This window comes from Bactrocera tryoni, chromosome 3, assembly GCF_016617805.1.
Source record: "Bactrocera tryoni isolate S06 chromosome 3, CSIRO_BtryS06_freeze2, whole genome shotgun sequence".
Taxonomy (NCBI): domain Eukaryota; kingdom Metazoa; phylum Arthropoda; class Insecta; order Diptera; family Tephritidae; genus Bactrocera; species Bactrocera tryoni.
In genome coordinates this window covers 40,306,020-40,322,467 of record NC_052501.1, presented here as the reverse complement: position 1 = coordinate 40,322,467, position 16,448 = coordinate 40,306,020, and the positions used below count along the sequence as shown (strand labels likewise).

The window sequence follows — 16,448 nt, the reverse complement described above, 5'->3', positions numbered from 1 at the left end:
AGAAAAGCTTTAAACCAAAACAAATATGCTTACTTCATGTTTCATCGGTACTTCTTAAATTACACAAAAGTAGACTGTAATATACCAAAATATAAATATAAATGTCCATTTTAATAGAAAGCACCGCAGAACGATTAATTTATCATTTGTTTGCACGCACTTCATTTGTTTTCAATCGTCATTTCTTTGACACTTATGTACTTTCGCGCCTGATAAGCAGCTCGCCAGTCAACGCAGATTAATTTCTATAGCCTATTGACGCGATAACATTGACGCACAACCCGCAAAAACGGAAAATAATTTGAAAGCAATGAGAACTTCAAACTCGGCTGGGTGGATGGTGGGCGGTTTATGATGCAAATCAGTTACGATAAATACTTTAATGTCAATCAAAGAGATTACTACTTCAAAAACAATGGCGCTGGTAAGCCGATGGCGACGATGGCAGGAAAACAAACAACAATATCGCCATTGGTTGACTAGGCAACCAATGTGGCGCGCAAATTTAAGTGTCAAAACTGTTTACATAGGTATTCTGTTGTTGCGCCAATGCTTGGGGGCTTATGTTTGCTTAAGTGCCTTAGGCGGGCGCTGCCTTCGAAGTTTTATCAAGTTTATTTCACTTATTTCGTCAGTAATCAGGTGCTAATGCTTTTTTGTTGTTATTTTTTCACTTTCGCGTCACATTAATTAATTTCGGATTTTTTCTTCTCTTTACAGATTTTCCATTATTCTCGATGTTCTATGACGACCCAGCTACTAACTTTCAGTACACAATATTTATAAATATTTAATAAGGCAATTGGAGGCGACGAAAAAACGCTTTGTTAAGCAGTAACATAAACACACAAAGACAAAGACAACGCAAAGCAGAAGACAACCACCGAAAAATAAAGCAAAATCGGCAAATCAAAACAAGCGGAAATTTAAAAACAACCAACAACAACAAACGGTTTTCACAAAGGGAAAAGAATCACACTTTTAGTGTTTTCGTTCGCTTTTTTTGTGAGAGTGTGTGCAAAGTCGAAGGTTTTGTAAGCGCGAGGTCGAATTATCACGACCGCAGCGACAATGCGTCCGAACGTGTTGTGGCTGCTGACAGCTGTCGGCCTGCTAGCGCTGACCACTCAAGCGGCGCACGTGCGACAGGCGAGCAGCAGCAGCAACGGCAGCTTGGCCAGCAGCTATGCAAATGATCCACGACCCGATGCTGTGAACGAGGAAGAGAGCGATACGTTGGGCACTGGTGGTGTTTACGAATTTCGTCTGCCACAACCGCAGATAAACAAACAACAGCAGCAACAGCGTCCGCAGCAGCAGCAACAGCATAAAACAAAACGGCCCAACACCACCGCCACTTATGTAACCACAACGAAAACGAGCAGCACCAGCAGCAGTAGTAGTAGTACTGCTGGCAGCACAACCAAATGGTCGACTAAACGCCCGACGAGTGCAACCACCAACGCGAGTGGTAACAAAGCGACCAGTGCCACTTCCTCCGTCATCACGGCAGCAACTCAGCCGAGTCAACAGCCCGGATTTGCATACAATGTTTCGGTAACACCCCAGCAGGCTTCTTACCAGCCAACAACTCCGGGTGTGACTAATGACGAACCGACATTGACCCAAAGCAGTGAGAATGACGATGAATCGTCGAAGAAAATTATCGGCTCCAGGTGAGTGTGTTTTACTTGACATTGAAACTTTTGGGGGTTAAGGAGAAAGAATTGTTATTCTTTATAGATTCTTAAGCAGATAAAAGAAAAGGGACTACTCTTTAAGCATATTTAAAAAAATTACTCAAATCAAAAATTTAAATTTAGTATAGAGTTTTTGCTTGTATCTTTTTTGGCGGAAAGAGAATTCGAGACTCGAACCCTTTCGAGTTTTTTCTTTTAACCAGCTAATTAATCATAATAATATGTAGTTATGACCTAATCTTGAGTATAAAAATTACTTCTCTGACAGATTGAATGACTATCGAAAGCTATTGTCTCTTTTCTGCAGAAAGATGACTGTAGACTTGAATTTATTGGATTAATCGTCAACTAAGAAATAATAATTGTAGACCCGAATTCATTTGATTAATCGTCAACTAATTATTCTGATTTATTAGTATGTAGTTATGACTTAATTTGACTCTCGAATGATATTATCTCTTCTCTGTCGAAAGATTCGAGGGTCGAGTTCTTTCGATTAATCTTTGACTAAACAATCGATTAATCAATAGTTATGACTTAATTTTCGATATTGCAATAACTACGTTAGTAGGTTATTTGACTCTCGAATGATATTATCTCTTCTCTGTCGAAAGATTCGAGGGTCGAGTTCTTTCGATTAATCTTTGACTAAACAATCGATTAATCAATAGTTATAGATTATTTGACTTTTGAATTATAGTATCTCTTTTCGGTATAAAGGGAATTCGAAACTAGAGTTCTTTCGATTAGCCTTTAAATGAACAATCGGATTAATCGATAGTTGTGACTTTTTCTTGACCATAAAAATTTAACCATTGAGAAATTTTAAGAATGTCTGAAATAAAATTTTCTCTTGCTTCATTTCGCAAAAAATATTGACTTCAAAGAACGAAGAAGTATTTCGATGGCTATTAATAATTCAAGGTAATTACGGAGTTGTGTGAATGAATTTAAAACTTAAGCACAAAAATACAATAAAAGTTTTTATCTTAGGGCCTTTAGGGTAATGTTTCCTTATGAAGTCGCGTTCATCGCGAAAGTTAAAGTTCATCGCTTAAACAATTCACAAAACTTAACATTTCTAACCGGGACTTACTGTCTGAACTTGTAAACTATAAATAGAGCAAGACCTTTAAATAACTGACATTAAAACTTTATATAAATATATATTTTTTTTATAAATTATGAGTAATATCTAGAATCATTAAGGATCCAAAAGCATCTCCTTTTTTTTAAATACTGAGCTCCGAAATATTTGGTCATAGTCACAAACCATTTAAATTGCAATTATTTCAAATATCTATAGCGCTCTTTCATGAAGTAATTAACGGTAGTCTGCTCTTGAATACATTCTATTTATTTTTAGATTTTTTTTTCGGCTTGGAAATATGCAAACTTTTTCATTCACTTTTTCTTCTCTCTTCTGCCCTACCCCCACTACTTTAACTACTGCAGGTTATAACCAGCGCTCTCGCTCACTTTATCGATTAGCTAAACATTTCGGTTGTTGTGGCAACCCTTCATTATGAATTTATTACCTTTATTACAGTCTGCTTTCAAGTAGCTGGCCAAAAAAAGAAAACTCGTGAATGAAAAGTAATTGACAAAAAATTTGTTTGGCCGCTTTTAACGATGTGACCTTTTGAAGTTATGAAAATATTCGCATTTTAATTAAGGACAAGAAGATCTACGACGACGCTGGATAGCTTAAATAGAATATAATTTAATTTAGCGGCATCTAAGTCAATAAAAGAAAAAACTTTCTCAGCATTTTAGAGTGTTTGTATTTTGTATTTCGGCTTTGTGCCTTTATGGCTTAGCAAAAGGACTCTTTCATATTTAAAGTAATGCGAAATGCATTTTTAAGTTAACAACAAACTTTTTGTTCAAGTCTGAATCTTTAATTGGTGCTCTTTTGTGAATATCGATTGGAATTCTGAGTATTAAGGCGGCAAATCATTGAAAAAGCAGCAGCTCTCTCATGAGTGTGCTCAGCGCACAGAGATTGAATGCTAAGTTCTCACCCACTCCTCAAATACTTGAGCTAATATTTATTGAACTTCCTAAAATATTTATTTAATGCCTCTCCGCTTTCTTATGCCTTACAAATAATTATCCAAAATCCTCCTAAAGTCAGTATTTGTAACAATTATCACAAGTGCAGTAATTACTTCGTTTTCTATCACAGCGATTGGTATTCTAGTTCACAGTTAAATGCTTTATTTGCTGGTTACTTTACAGTTTAGGACCAAATTTTTCATTTAAATTCGCCCATCATACCAATGATACTGCATTCATACATTCCAACATATGTGACCTAAATACAAGAGATGTGAAATTTCACAAATTGAAAGCCTGGCTTAGACCATAATTGAAATAGAAGCAAAAACACAAAAAAAATCACCTCGTAGGATTCGCATTCATATTTAATCTGTCATGTTGATCTAGTCGCGAATCAGAGCTCGCACTCACACACGCGCCTAGCAAATAGGCGCACACCACCGACATCAACCGCAGAATGGCAGTGCCCTTATGGCGTACTGAGTTCATCTATGTATGTAAATTGGTATATGAAATTGCAATAGCGGCGATGCGAACGCAAACTACTCATGAATATGTAAAATGTTTGAGAAAATTACGCTTGTGGTCCGATGCTGATGCTGGCGCTGGCTACCTAATGGAATGCATGCGCACGCGTATTATTTGATTTGCCCTAAAGCACAGTATCGAATTTCAGCATTTCAGAAACTGGTCACCCACAGATATGCGCTCATTCGTGAGCGACATTCGAGTACACTGTCGCTTATGACCGTGCAGTACGCCATTCAAAAGAGTCCGTGCCTGTGGTGCAATGCAGGATTGTAGTAGAAAACTGTCACATTTGGAAAATTGAAATCGATGTTGCAAACAGTCAACTCTTTATAGTTCATGGGAATTATGCATGCAACTGCTGGAGTATAAAAAAATATCAAAATGGTTGAGGTTTAGCTTAAAACTAGAGAATTGTTTAGAAATCAATTTTTTATACATTTTTATATATCCAGCCATTTCATGAGAATTAAAATCACTTTTCCAGTCGTCATTAAGGGGATAGTTAAAGCTTACAGGATCACCGTTGTGTCATTTAACGCGTGTCGGCTATATGACAAATACACACTTCGTGAGAGCGGGTATGTTGCGCTTTATTTCACATTTTTAGCTTTCGACATGAAAATGTGGTTTTATGATGTATTTTAATCTGATTTGAAGTATTTAATCGACATTTACAATTTTTTATGCTCTCTAAATAATATATTTCGATGTGACGTAATGAACCAAGCATTGTGATCTACAATCTCTATCTATTAAGATCATATTGATTAAGTAAGAGCACATGCCATGTGATCATATTTTATATACCGGTGTACCGTTTTTTTGTGAAAATGAACTACTAACTTTAAATGAGAAAGTATAAGAAAAATTATTTAAAGTATTGACCACTGCTTTTTATACATTTTAACCACCTTTCTGGCAATTTGTGGATACCATGCCAATAGAACTGTTTCTCTTCTTAGCCAATGCTTGTCCCATCGATGAAAATAAATTGTAGTCGGAGTCTGGTGTATACAGCGAGGGCAGTAGCAGCTCCCAGCCAAGTATTTTTCGTCTAAAAAAATTACTTTGGCGTGTCTTTGGACCAATTCTGCTCGTTTTTCGATCAATACATGGTTCACATTGAACAATTGGTGCCTGTAGCGATTATTATTAACAATTCCACCAGATTTTGGAAGCTCATGATATACCGCAGCCTTTTGATCTCACCAAATACATGGCATTGCCTTCTTACCAAATCTGTTCTTGTAGTCGACATTGATAGTTTTCCTGGGTTAACCCATGACTTTTTCCATTTAAGATTCTCAAAATAAATTCATTTTTCATCGCCAGTGACAATTTGATGCAAAACTGATTTTTTCGTGTCTTTGAGCCAAATTTCACAAGTGTTGAAACCATATTTTGCATGTTGCTTCTGATAGAGCATGAACACCATATACCTCAACAAGCTCTCGACACTCCGCATCCCTTATCTTCAAATGGACACAAAAAATTAAGGCTTTCCGCAAATCATAAGTTTTCGATACAAAATTTGACATTTTCAACACAATGAATAAATATGATTTTATTTGCTCACTGACCGTAAAGTTATTGAATATGTTTGACAGATGTCATGACAACCAAACAGAAAAAAATTAAGGCTGGTTTACAACAAATGTTCTTTACGAACATACGTATCTATTCACAATGTGATGTAATGTAATAATTAAATGATAATAATTTTCATGATGTGACATTATTGGATGTGGGTTAATGTTACTTGATGTGATGTGATGTAAAAAGGTTTCATATGATGTGATGTTTGTTTACCAGGTAACATTTGTTTTCGAAAAGCTTTTTTGTTCGAAGTGACCGTGTAAGCTGTGTCTAAACCAATAAAGAAGAAGATAGCATGTGATCTTACTTTTACGATATGATGTGATTACATGCGTTCTAATATGTATTTTCTAATGCGATGTGATATGATATACATGATCGATATGATCTTGTTATCTAATATTACTTGATGTGATGCGATGAGATGTGAAAAGTTAAGTTTCATATGATGTGATGTTTGATTACCAAGTAACATTTTTTTCGAGATGCTATTTTGTACGAATAGAGAGCATTAATTTTTATTTTCATTTATCTTCCACTTATTTTTATGATGTGATGTGATTTCTTGCGGTCTAATGCGATGTGATATTATACACATGATCGATGTGAACAATTTTATGTTATAGGTTGGTGTAAGTGCGAAATACTGCATATAGTAGTGCAACATATGATGTGATGCTGCGTCAAATGTTATAGTATCATATGATATCTTATCATAATCACATGCAGCATAATGAAGTTATATAGTATATTTTTATGATATAGAAAACAATTTAAGAGGAGATTTTCGGCAAATCGTTATATATTACAACCTTTGTTCATAAGATGAATTTAGAAATCGTCAACACATCAACTGGTGATACGATGAGCTGGAGCGCTAAATGTGAACATTTTTACCACATATAAACAGTTGATCGGATGATGCCATTTGTGTCATCACCCCAAATGAGATATGGAGAAGAAATCACATTTTTACTATGTCTTTTGACATCAGATTATCATCATGTTATCGGATGGTGAAATAATATATTCACTAAAGATAAATTTGTTTCAATTCTGTTCAGATCTAATCAGATAATCAAACAACGTGAGGATGGCTTCGTGCTTTCTTGATCACAGCACATAAAATAAAATATGTGCTGAATTATTTCAAATCACAGCTGCCCAGATGATCAAGTTAAGCGGTTACATTGGTTTGCTTTTTTTTTTGTTAAATGAAGTTTAAAAATGCACCTTCCAACACTATATAGTATGACACAATGTGATTGGTAGAACTGGAGATATATGACAGCAAGGACATATATTGACAAAATACGTAAAAACTTTTTCGACTACCAAAATATATGAATTAAGCATGTGATATCACAACACCCAAATAAATACCCATACTCAACGTATATGCTGATAACATGTATAAATGGTTAAAATTTTAAAACAAGTTAAATAAATTTCAATTTCAAAATGAGACAGAAGCTATTTCGAGAAGTCCTCATCCGCCTTTTTATATTATTCTAAGAGTTTAAAACTACTCAAACACAGCATTGCTATATAACAATCGAAAAATATAAATCTCCCATTAATATTTCTAAAGTCTCACTTTTGATATGCACATTGCTGCCCAGCTTCCAAAGCATGAGTGATGATGAATATAGTGTTTCTAAATAAGTTAATATTTCACTTCTCAAAGTCATTGAGCAGCTGTAAGCTTACGTTGTGACTAATGCTTCGAATATTGACGCCATTAATTTATTTGCCAAATACCCTGCAGAATTTCATAAGTTATAATCTGAACAATTGGTACGATCAATTTACGGAAAATATGTATGTAAATAACGCTCTTGAGTAGCTTACACACTGACTTATACGCTCGCAGCGAAATATAAATATAATATATATATATAAATTGTATTTTGCATGCTGCCAAATAATTCAATAAAAATCATTTGTCCAAATGCAGCTACTAAAAATATAGTTTATCGCACTAACAAGCAGTTATGCACAGTTATTCAAACGGGCAAACAAAATGTGCTACTCCCACTACGTTGCCTTTGCAATTGCATGTGCATAGCTGTGTGTGTTAGTGTGTCGTGTGATGTGAGCAGAAAATGTGTGCTAATGCAACGGTATTTATCACTTGCTGCTACAGAGCTTCGCACTTTTGCACACATACGCACATACATACATACGTTATTCAACAGCAAGATTATGCAATTTTATTTGTGCCAGATGATAAGCGCTCAAAAGTATGCAACGTTATAGATGACATCAACTCAAAATCACCGTAAATATTCAGTCACACGTGATAAATTGCAGCTTATAGAAATATTGAAGCATTAAGTGATGTTTAGAAATGCGAAATCGTATATTTGAAAAGCTACAGTGAAAAATGATGATTAGATGTTATATTAGCTTAGTACTAATAACTGAGCATCTAAGCAAAAACATCTGTTTTAGATATAAATTTTACATAAAATGGCTCATTTTGGCAACTTAAAGTCAAAATCCTTTTTTCTCGGGATTGAAGCCAACAAAGCATATATTTTTAGTCTACGCATTGTCCTCAAAGCTAAAATAAAATGAAGTTATAAAGTTACTAAGGCCGAAAGCTTCGACAAATTAAAAGTCATTAAAAAGAGTATGCAGTTTGTGACTGTTAAAACTCTTAGGAACCTATGCCTATTGCCTATGCGAATAGTTTAGACCTCAATGAAACGTCGTTCAAATCCTTTAAGGTAACAAATGCTCGTAGTATGTTGCAAAACTTATATTTTTCAATGTTTTTTCATAATTCTGCAATACTTTTTCTACTATTTAATTCGAATTTTTTACTAAAACACACTTTCTTTCATACTTGCACTACTTACTTGTATTTTCCTTTCATACTTACTAAAAATCACTAATGCCTCTTCTCCTCTTCTATTTACAGTGTCGTCACATCCGTTTCGGTCATACTCAACGGCAATGAACCCGAGTTCACTGACGCCTTGGGTCATAAAGTGCCCAAACCGCAACCCTCACTGCAAGTGGCAAGTCCGATTGATCTGCTCAATCCCGATCGCTACGAGTTCTACACGTTCGATGAAAATGGCGAACTGGTGAAACGTCTCATGACCATGGAGGAAATACAGAGTATTGTGGCAAATGGCGATGGCGAAAATTCATCCATCGTGCAACATATGCCCGTAGACGACCGTGAACCGGAAAAGAATGTGCAGGATATTGTCGATAGTGTGCAGAATGTGTTGAACAAGGAGGTGGAATCGAATAAGAACATTTCAAAGGATGCGTTGCCCGCGCTGGATACGCCTGATGTAACCTCATCTTGGTCAATGATTTTGCCAGCGATTTTCGGTAATGGCGGCAGTGATATTTTCCCACAGCAAAAGCCACAACAAATTGTCATGACACCAGACTCGGAATTACTGGAGGCCTCGACAACTGCAGCACCAGTTACGCATGCCACCAAACGACCTAAACCGAACAAGCGCAAGCCGGGACAGAAACGTAAGCCAACTACACCGAAGCCCACTACAACATCCACCGCTGTGACACCACAGGTGGTGCAAGAAGAACTAGGTCCAAATGAGTCTGTCTACACCGGCATGCAACAGTATCAAAATGTCGCTGCGAATATGCAGCAATTTGATGGCTTCTCACAGCTACAGATGCAACCGATCTACCACAAACTGCCCGAATACACAGACATGGATACGACAACGCGACGCGTCTTCGTGAATAACCAAGAAATCATACAAAGTGCAACGACGACGCGCCCAACATCGGCAGCAGACAAGGAGGAATTGCATGAGGGTTATGGCAAGCGACCGCCAGTTGTTGTGCATAAGCGTCCAGCAGCGCCTCATCGTAACAAGACTCCGAACGGTGAGCAGAATGATAGTACGACTAAAAAGCCGCAAGGTGGTCATAACAAGCAGAAGATAAAGAAGAAGCCAACCACCACGACAACACCGGAACCAACCACCACCTCAACAACCACACCAGAGCCAACAACTACAACTACTACGACGACAACAACAACCACCACTACAGAGGCGCCAACAACTACTACACCAGAACCGATTACTAGCACAACCACCCCGAGACCAAGCTCTACAACACCCAAAAAGAAAAAGAAGAAACCCACACGTCAACCCGGTCAAGGCAATGGCAAACCACATCAAACTGCAGATAAGCGCAAACCAGCTACTGGTAAGCCACGTCCAACTGTAGGTAATAAGCATCCAACAGTCGCTGATGTGCCCGCGCCCACACCAGCAACCATTGAGCCCACAATCAGTAAGCATAATGCCACTGTGAGCCACAAGCCAAACAAAACTCGGCCACGTCCGCACAAGAAGCCAACAACTACTACTACCACACCGGAACCAACTACAACAACGCCAGAACCTACAACAACAACCACTACTACAACATCGGTGCCCACAACGACAACGACGACCACTACACCAGCACCAACCACAACAACACCAGAACCTACAACAACAACTGAAAATGCGTTAATCGTGGAGCATTTCCCAGGTTATCATCCAATACATGTCAAGCCTTCACATGCCAACAAGCGCCCTGGTGTCTCGAGCTACCCGCTGCCACACTACAAACCCGTACACCCTGGACATCATGATGCTGTTGAAGCTGACAAAACTGATGAGGAATCAGACTATGGACAAACCAAGCGTAAACCGCTGCCATCACTTGCACAAATCCAACAACAACACCATAAGCCGTCGTTGGAAGATCAGCACACCATGACGGCCTTCGATCAAATAATGGAATCGCTCAAACAGGAACTAGCAAGCGAGAATACTGAGACCGATATCAACGAGTCTAGTGCTTCTGAGAAACGGCCGGTCGTGCATGAACCATCAGCAGTGGATATGCACAAGGAGCCTGTGAATGTTGAGTCAATCATTGAAGGCGGAGCGCTTAAAGAAGAAAATGTCAATGCAGTAGACACAGTAAGCGTAGAACAAGAGGAAATGACTATAGTGGAGGATATCACGGAACAAACACCATTAATTACAACAATACGCCCACCAACTTTAGCCGCGACATCCGAGGAGACAATAAAGAAGACAACTGCTGCACCAATAATAGAGAATACAACTGAGAAGTTCATCGAACAAGAGTTAACAGACACCACAAATCTTTCGGAATATTCTGCTGAAGAAAAAGAGAAAGACGAAAATGAAGCTGGAGGAACGCTGATACTTGAAGACAAGCTAACAGAAAAGCACGAAGAAGATTCGGCTCATGTTGTTAAGTTTGAACCGCTTTACGCTGATGTACAAGAACCCATTATAAACAACGTTCAAACAACAACTGCACCCCACTACGAGACCACACTCAGCACAGTTGATGACAACAATGATGACACAACTGTAGTAGAAGTGGTCGACGAAGTAAATGTTGATAGTAGTACCGAGTATCAAATACCGATGCTGCCGGTGACACACAAAGTTGATACCCTGATAGCAGAAAACCCCTTAACCACGGAACCACCACCACAGGTAGCCGATCTTAAACCATTCTTAAATATGGATATGTTAAAACCAACTGATCAAATAAAAATGTCTGAATTCCAAACGCAGGCGGCTACCGTAGCTTCAACGCTGGTCGATGGCACCAATACAATTGCTGCTGATCAACTCATGAGCTCCAATGAGACGCGCAGCGAAATTGACTTCCTCTTGTCTGATGTGTTACAACAAATGACCGAAGTGGAACCGGATCCATATCGCCCCGACCCAATGGAAGATGGTAATCGTTTAACGAACTTTGCACAACTGAACACATCTTTCTTACTGAAACCAGATCCTGGAGCATTAGATGACAATGTGCCAGCATACGGCAGTATGCTCGTAACGATCAGCACAACACAAGCGCCACCTGCTAAAGAATCGGTCGAGACACAATATGTGCAACCTTTGTTAGTGCCAACGCCAGCTCCAGTTAAGGAACTCGAAAACGGATTAACCACAGAAGTCGCACCTGCTCCGGTGGCATCAACATATGCCTCTAAGGAAGATGACAGCTTGAATGAAGAGAAACCCGCTATACCAGCAGATAGTAAAAAGAAAATAGAAAAGGAGCACGAAAAGGAACACAAAGCCGAGCTATCGCTGGAGAATATAGAAGGAAACGAGGCTGGTGTGGATTACGTTACTACAGAAAGATACGTGGTTGTAGATGAAACAGAAATAGAAACTAATAGTTACGAAAAGGAGGCGACAGAAGAGAGCGCAATACATGAACTGGTTAATGCTGACACCACAGAGCAAAAACAGACAGATCAGGTTGAGAGTATGGAAAATACCGGAGAAACTAAGATTGAAGGAGCTCGACCAGAGGACACCCCCACTTTGAAACCTCAAGTACCATCTCTTTCGGAAATTTATGCCACACAACAACAAGAGAATACTGAAAATATGTATGAAACAGAGCAAGACAAGGAGCCCATTCAGCAGTCTGCAGAAGCTGGAAGCTCTGCAGAACCGCTTCACGAAGCTGAGACAATTGTTTTGGCGGAACAATTAAGCGCCGAAGGCCCTAATGAAGAAAAGAAGGAAGAAATGACAAGTGCTGAAGTTATTATAACAGAAATAGAGGATACTAATCACGCGGATATATACAAACCCAGCGAAGTTAATGAAGATTCTCATGAATTGGCGCAAACAGATTCGGAACAAATGGAGCTGATAACAACAACAGAGAAATATGAGGTCCAAACTGAGAAGATCTTAATGGATGAAATAGTACAGTCGACTTCTACAGAAGAGGAGAAATTGTCTGAAGAACAAAGCACTTCACAGAAAGCTGAAGAATCGTCCAGTAAACTGGAAGAGGAACACCAATCATATACTCAGGATGTGCAGACAACAGAGGTGACAGACGAAGCTATCGAAGCGCAAACTGAAGTCGTTGAACGAGTGGAACTACAAGAAGAAGACCATCAAGGGGATACTAGTGAAGCATATACAAGTAGCACAATAGGAACTACAGACATTTCCAATGCTACAGATATGAGTGAAAGCGACAACAGCGGAAAGGAGAGTACTGAAAAGGAGGTGAACGAAAACAACTCCGACAAGACAGTTACAGAGAACTTAGAAATCTCCGAAGAAAAACAAACCAATGAGAGAGAGCCGCTGGAAAAAGAAGTCAGTAATGACGTTACCACAATCACACCAATTCTCATCAACACCGACACTACAGCTGAGGAAACAAATGATGCTACCGCTGAAAAAATCTCTACCGAGGCACTTGTAAGCTCAACAGAAAAGGAATCTGATAGTACCGAAGAGGATAGTGTGACTAACGCCGCCAACTTGCAAATAAAATACACAAATGCACCAACAACAACAATAAAATATGAAACTAATGAATTAGAAGAACCAGTCAATAGCAAAGGAGCAAGCGAAAGTGAGGCAACAACGGTGGCACCAGCGGAAGGAAGCGCTTCAACAGTCAGAACCGAAGATGAAGAAGAAAGTACTGGTAACGAACCCGATGTAGCCACGGATGTTACGGTTATAATTTCCGATGAAATAGATAGCACCGAATCGGATGAGGACCCTTATATTAAACTTGGCGAATCTACTATCAAATACAGTGAAGAAGCAAATAATGTCAATACATCTGGCGATAGCATTATTCTCGAACAAGACACAACAAGCGATGAGAGTACTGACATTGAGCTTACCTCACCAACGCTACCACAGCCAATACAACAAGATGTGGTAGAAACGACTAAGCCTGAAGATGAGGACACGACCGAAGACTCGGAAGAGGTATCACAGCCTGGATCAACTGAAGCAGAATCTGAAGAAGCTACCGATGGAGATTTGGCTTTGGAACCCAATAAGTCAACTGTTTCGGAACTTATCGTCTCTACAGAACAAATTACACTCCAAACCACAGCAAAACCTATCCATACATTTGTAGCACAACAACGACCTCAAATGCCACAGCTCAACTACGACCGTCCCGATCCACAAAACACCGCTGACACTGGTGACCTTACAGCTTATATTATACCAAAATTCCCCACCAGCCCTGCACTTTCGGCCACCTCAACAACAACGGAGAAAGCATTGCCTTCTACAACAGCCAGCAGCACGACTACAACAACTTCCACCACTACAACGACAACAACGCCAAAACCACCATCCACTACAACTAAACGGGTACATACACTCAAACCAGTGTCTTACTACAATAAGCAGACGGGCATAAATGCGCCGAAGCCTGCCGAACCCACGAAAGTCATACCCTACTCGGCCAATACCGCTCAGCAGCGACCAATGCAACGTCCAGCACAGCTGAACAATTTAATGGCAACTTCTACACAAGCTACCCGACCACCCGTAAAGATGGAGCCGAGCCCTTCGAACTCTAAGGGACTCGAAGCATCCACAGCTAATTTAGACGAAGACCTGCAATCTTTCGTTAAACTCTGCAACGAATTGGCGTTCAGCTATTGGAAATCTATTACTTCGGAGAAAATCAGCTCGGCTCGTAGTTTGGTGATGTCGCCATTTGCTTTAACATCGATGCTCTCAATGGTCTTCCTCGGTGCACGTGGCAGCACATCAGGCGAAATGAACGAAGTGCTGAAGTTGGATGACATGGTCACCTTCAATCCGCATTTAGTCTTCCGAAATATCACCGACTCTGTTGAACGCGCCACCGATAGTGACATTGCAACAACCGCCTTCGTTCGCGAGATCTTCAGCGATCGTTCAAATGGAAAGATACTACAATTTTTCAAGGAAAAGACACAACAATTCTACTCGGGACATGTGGAGGAAGTGAACTTCCATGTCGTGAACGATGTGATACGTCGTCGAACGAATCTGTTAGTGAAACGTCACACCATGGGCAAAGTACTAGAGTATTTGCGCACAAACAGTCTCTGGGTGAATGGACCACTGGCCACAATTTCAGCCAATCTTTTCCAAACCGACTGCAAACATGGTTCAACACAACTGACGGATGGTGAAATGTTCTTCCAAGTACACCCCTCCGTACGCCAACGTCGTTTGATACCTATACCAGCCGTGTTGTATAAGAGTGGTTTCACCGCCGGCTACGAACCCAAATTGGACGCAACAATTGTTGCATTCGGCAGCATACAGGACACCGTGAGCACAGTTTACGTAATGCCCGGTCATCAGAGCACACTTTCGCCAGCCGAAAGTTTGGAACGACTTGAACGTGAGCTTGTTGAGCAGGCTTTCAGCAAGAATGCTTGGAGTAGTGTACTCACCTCGCTGATGGACCGCCCCGGCATGGAAGTACAGCTACCGCGTTTCTCACATAGATCCTTCGTAAATGCCTCTTTAGGTTTGCAGAAAATGGGACTGAAAGGGCTGTTCAAGTCCGATTTTGCTGATCTGCGTGGTCTCACTGGTTCTGCCAATCGCGACATCTACCTATCCGACGTCATACAAATCAACACTTTCAGCACTTGTGGTGAGGAGAAAATTGGCGATCACCATCATGTGGAAATGTATCCAGCACCTCCATTACGTAAACGAAACAAGGATTTGGGCGCAAATGATGATGGTGCCTATGATTCGTCTGAAGCGGTTATCGACTTCGGTTCACTGGTGCATGAGTCAGCGCTCGGGCGTGGTTTCTACGACGATCTACTCGACCCGAAATATCTTGAACTGCCACTCTCACTGCGTCCACGACAGGCTCGCATACCGGACGCGCCACGTCTACGCTTCGACAAGCCATTCCTCTATTTCGTACGTCACAATCCCACTGGCATCATACTCTTCATGGGTCGCTTCAATCCTCGACTGCTGCCATGAAGCGTACGCAATGCTAACGGCAGATCGTCGCACCTTATGGGCATGGGCGATTTTTTTTTTTGACTCAGAAGACTAAGAATTATGTTAGACGAAAATATAGTAAACAGCAAATGTTAGGCAATTCATTTAACAATATTTGAGTACGCATACACTCACACTTACTTCCATATGTTTTGTGTGAAAACCTTTAACTTTACGAGCTTGTGTATTACGTTAAGTCCGAGCATTTTCGTAGGTCGAGCGGAAATTAGAGAAATTTTAATTAAATTCTTTGTTTTATTACTTTATTTATTATTCGTTTTTGTTTTAGAGAGCTTAGCATTTACAATAAAATAAATTATTTTAATCGTGTGACGCTGAGGAGAGCAAAGCTGTTGTGTTTGTTGTGCCTTAATCTCGTATCACACGCACAACCCGAATTGGATTCGAGATTGATGCGCGACATGCAATTCGTTGCCGACACTTATTTGTACGCTAGATTTATAAGTTGTACTTTAACTTTTTTCTATGCAAATTATTGTTAATTTAATTTTTATTTTAATGTTTTACTATTATCGATAATACGAAACACACTCACTAAACTATTATCACTTAAGTTATTGTCATGAAAACGCGGAAGCAAATACGAAAGCATAGGTAGTGATGCATAAAAATATTTTAATATTTATGAAGTTTTAAAAGCGAAAAATTATGGTTTCTGTTTTGCTTATAAACTTAGTGA

The 16,448-nt window shown here is 39.5% G+C and overlaps 1 protein-coding gene across 1 annotated transcript; it reads left to right on the top strand.

Annotated features, from left to right (window-relative positions):
* Positions 1-1,071: 1,071 nt before the first annotated feature.
* Positions 1,072-15,761, top strand: LOC120772090 (mucin-5AC). Its single transcript, XM_040100493.1, has 2 exons — positions 1,072-1,676; positions 8,815-15,761. The coding sequence occupies exons 1-2, from the start codon at positions 1,072-1,074 to the stop codon at positions 15,725-15,727; spliced, it is 7,518 nt and encodes a 2,505-aa protein (XP_039956427.1). The 3' UTR covers positions 15,728-15,761.
* The last annotated feature ends 687 nt before the right edge of the window (positions 15,762-16,448 follow it).

Excerpts from the sequence above, each read along its gene's own strand:
- LOC120772090 (XM_040100493.1), top strand. The coding sequence starts at position 1,072 with ATGCGTCCGAACGTGTTGTGGCTGCTGACAGCTGTCGGCCTGCTAGCG. Across the intron at positions 1,677-8,814 it reads AAGAAAATTATCGGCTCCAG|TGTCGTCACATCCGTTTCGG; the intron begins GTGAGTGTGTTT and ends TTCTATTTACAG.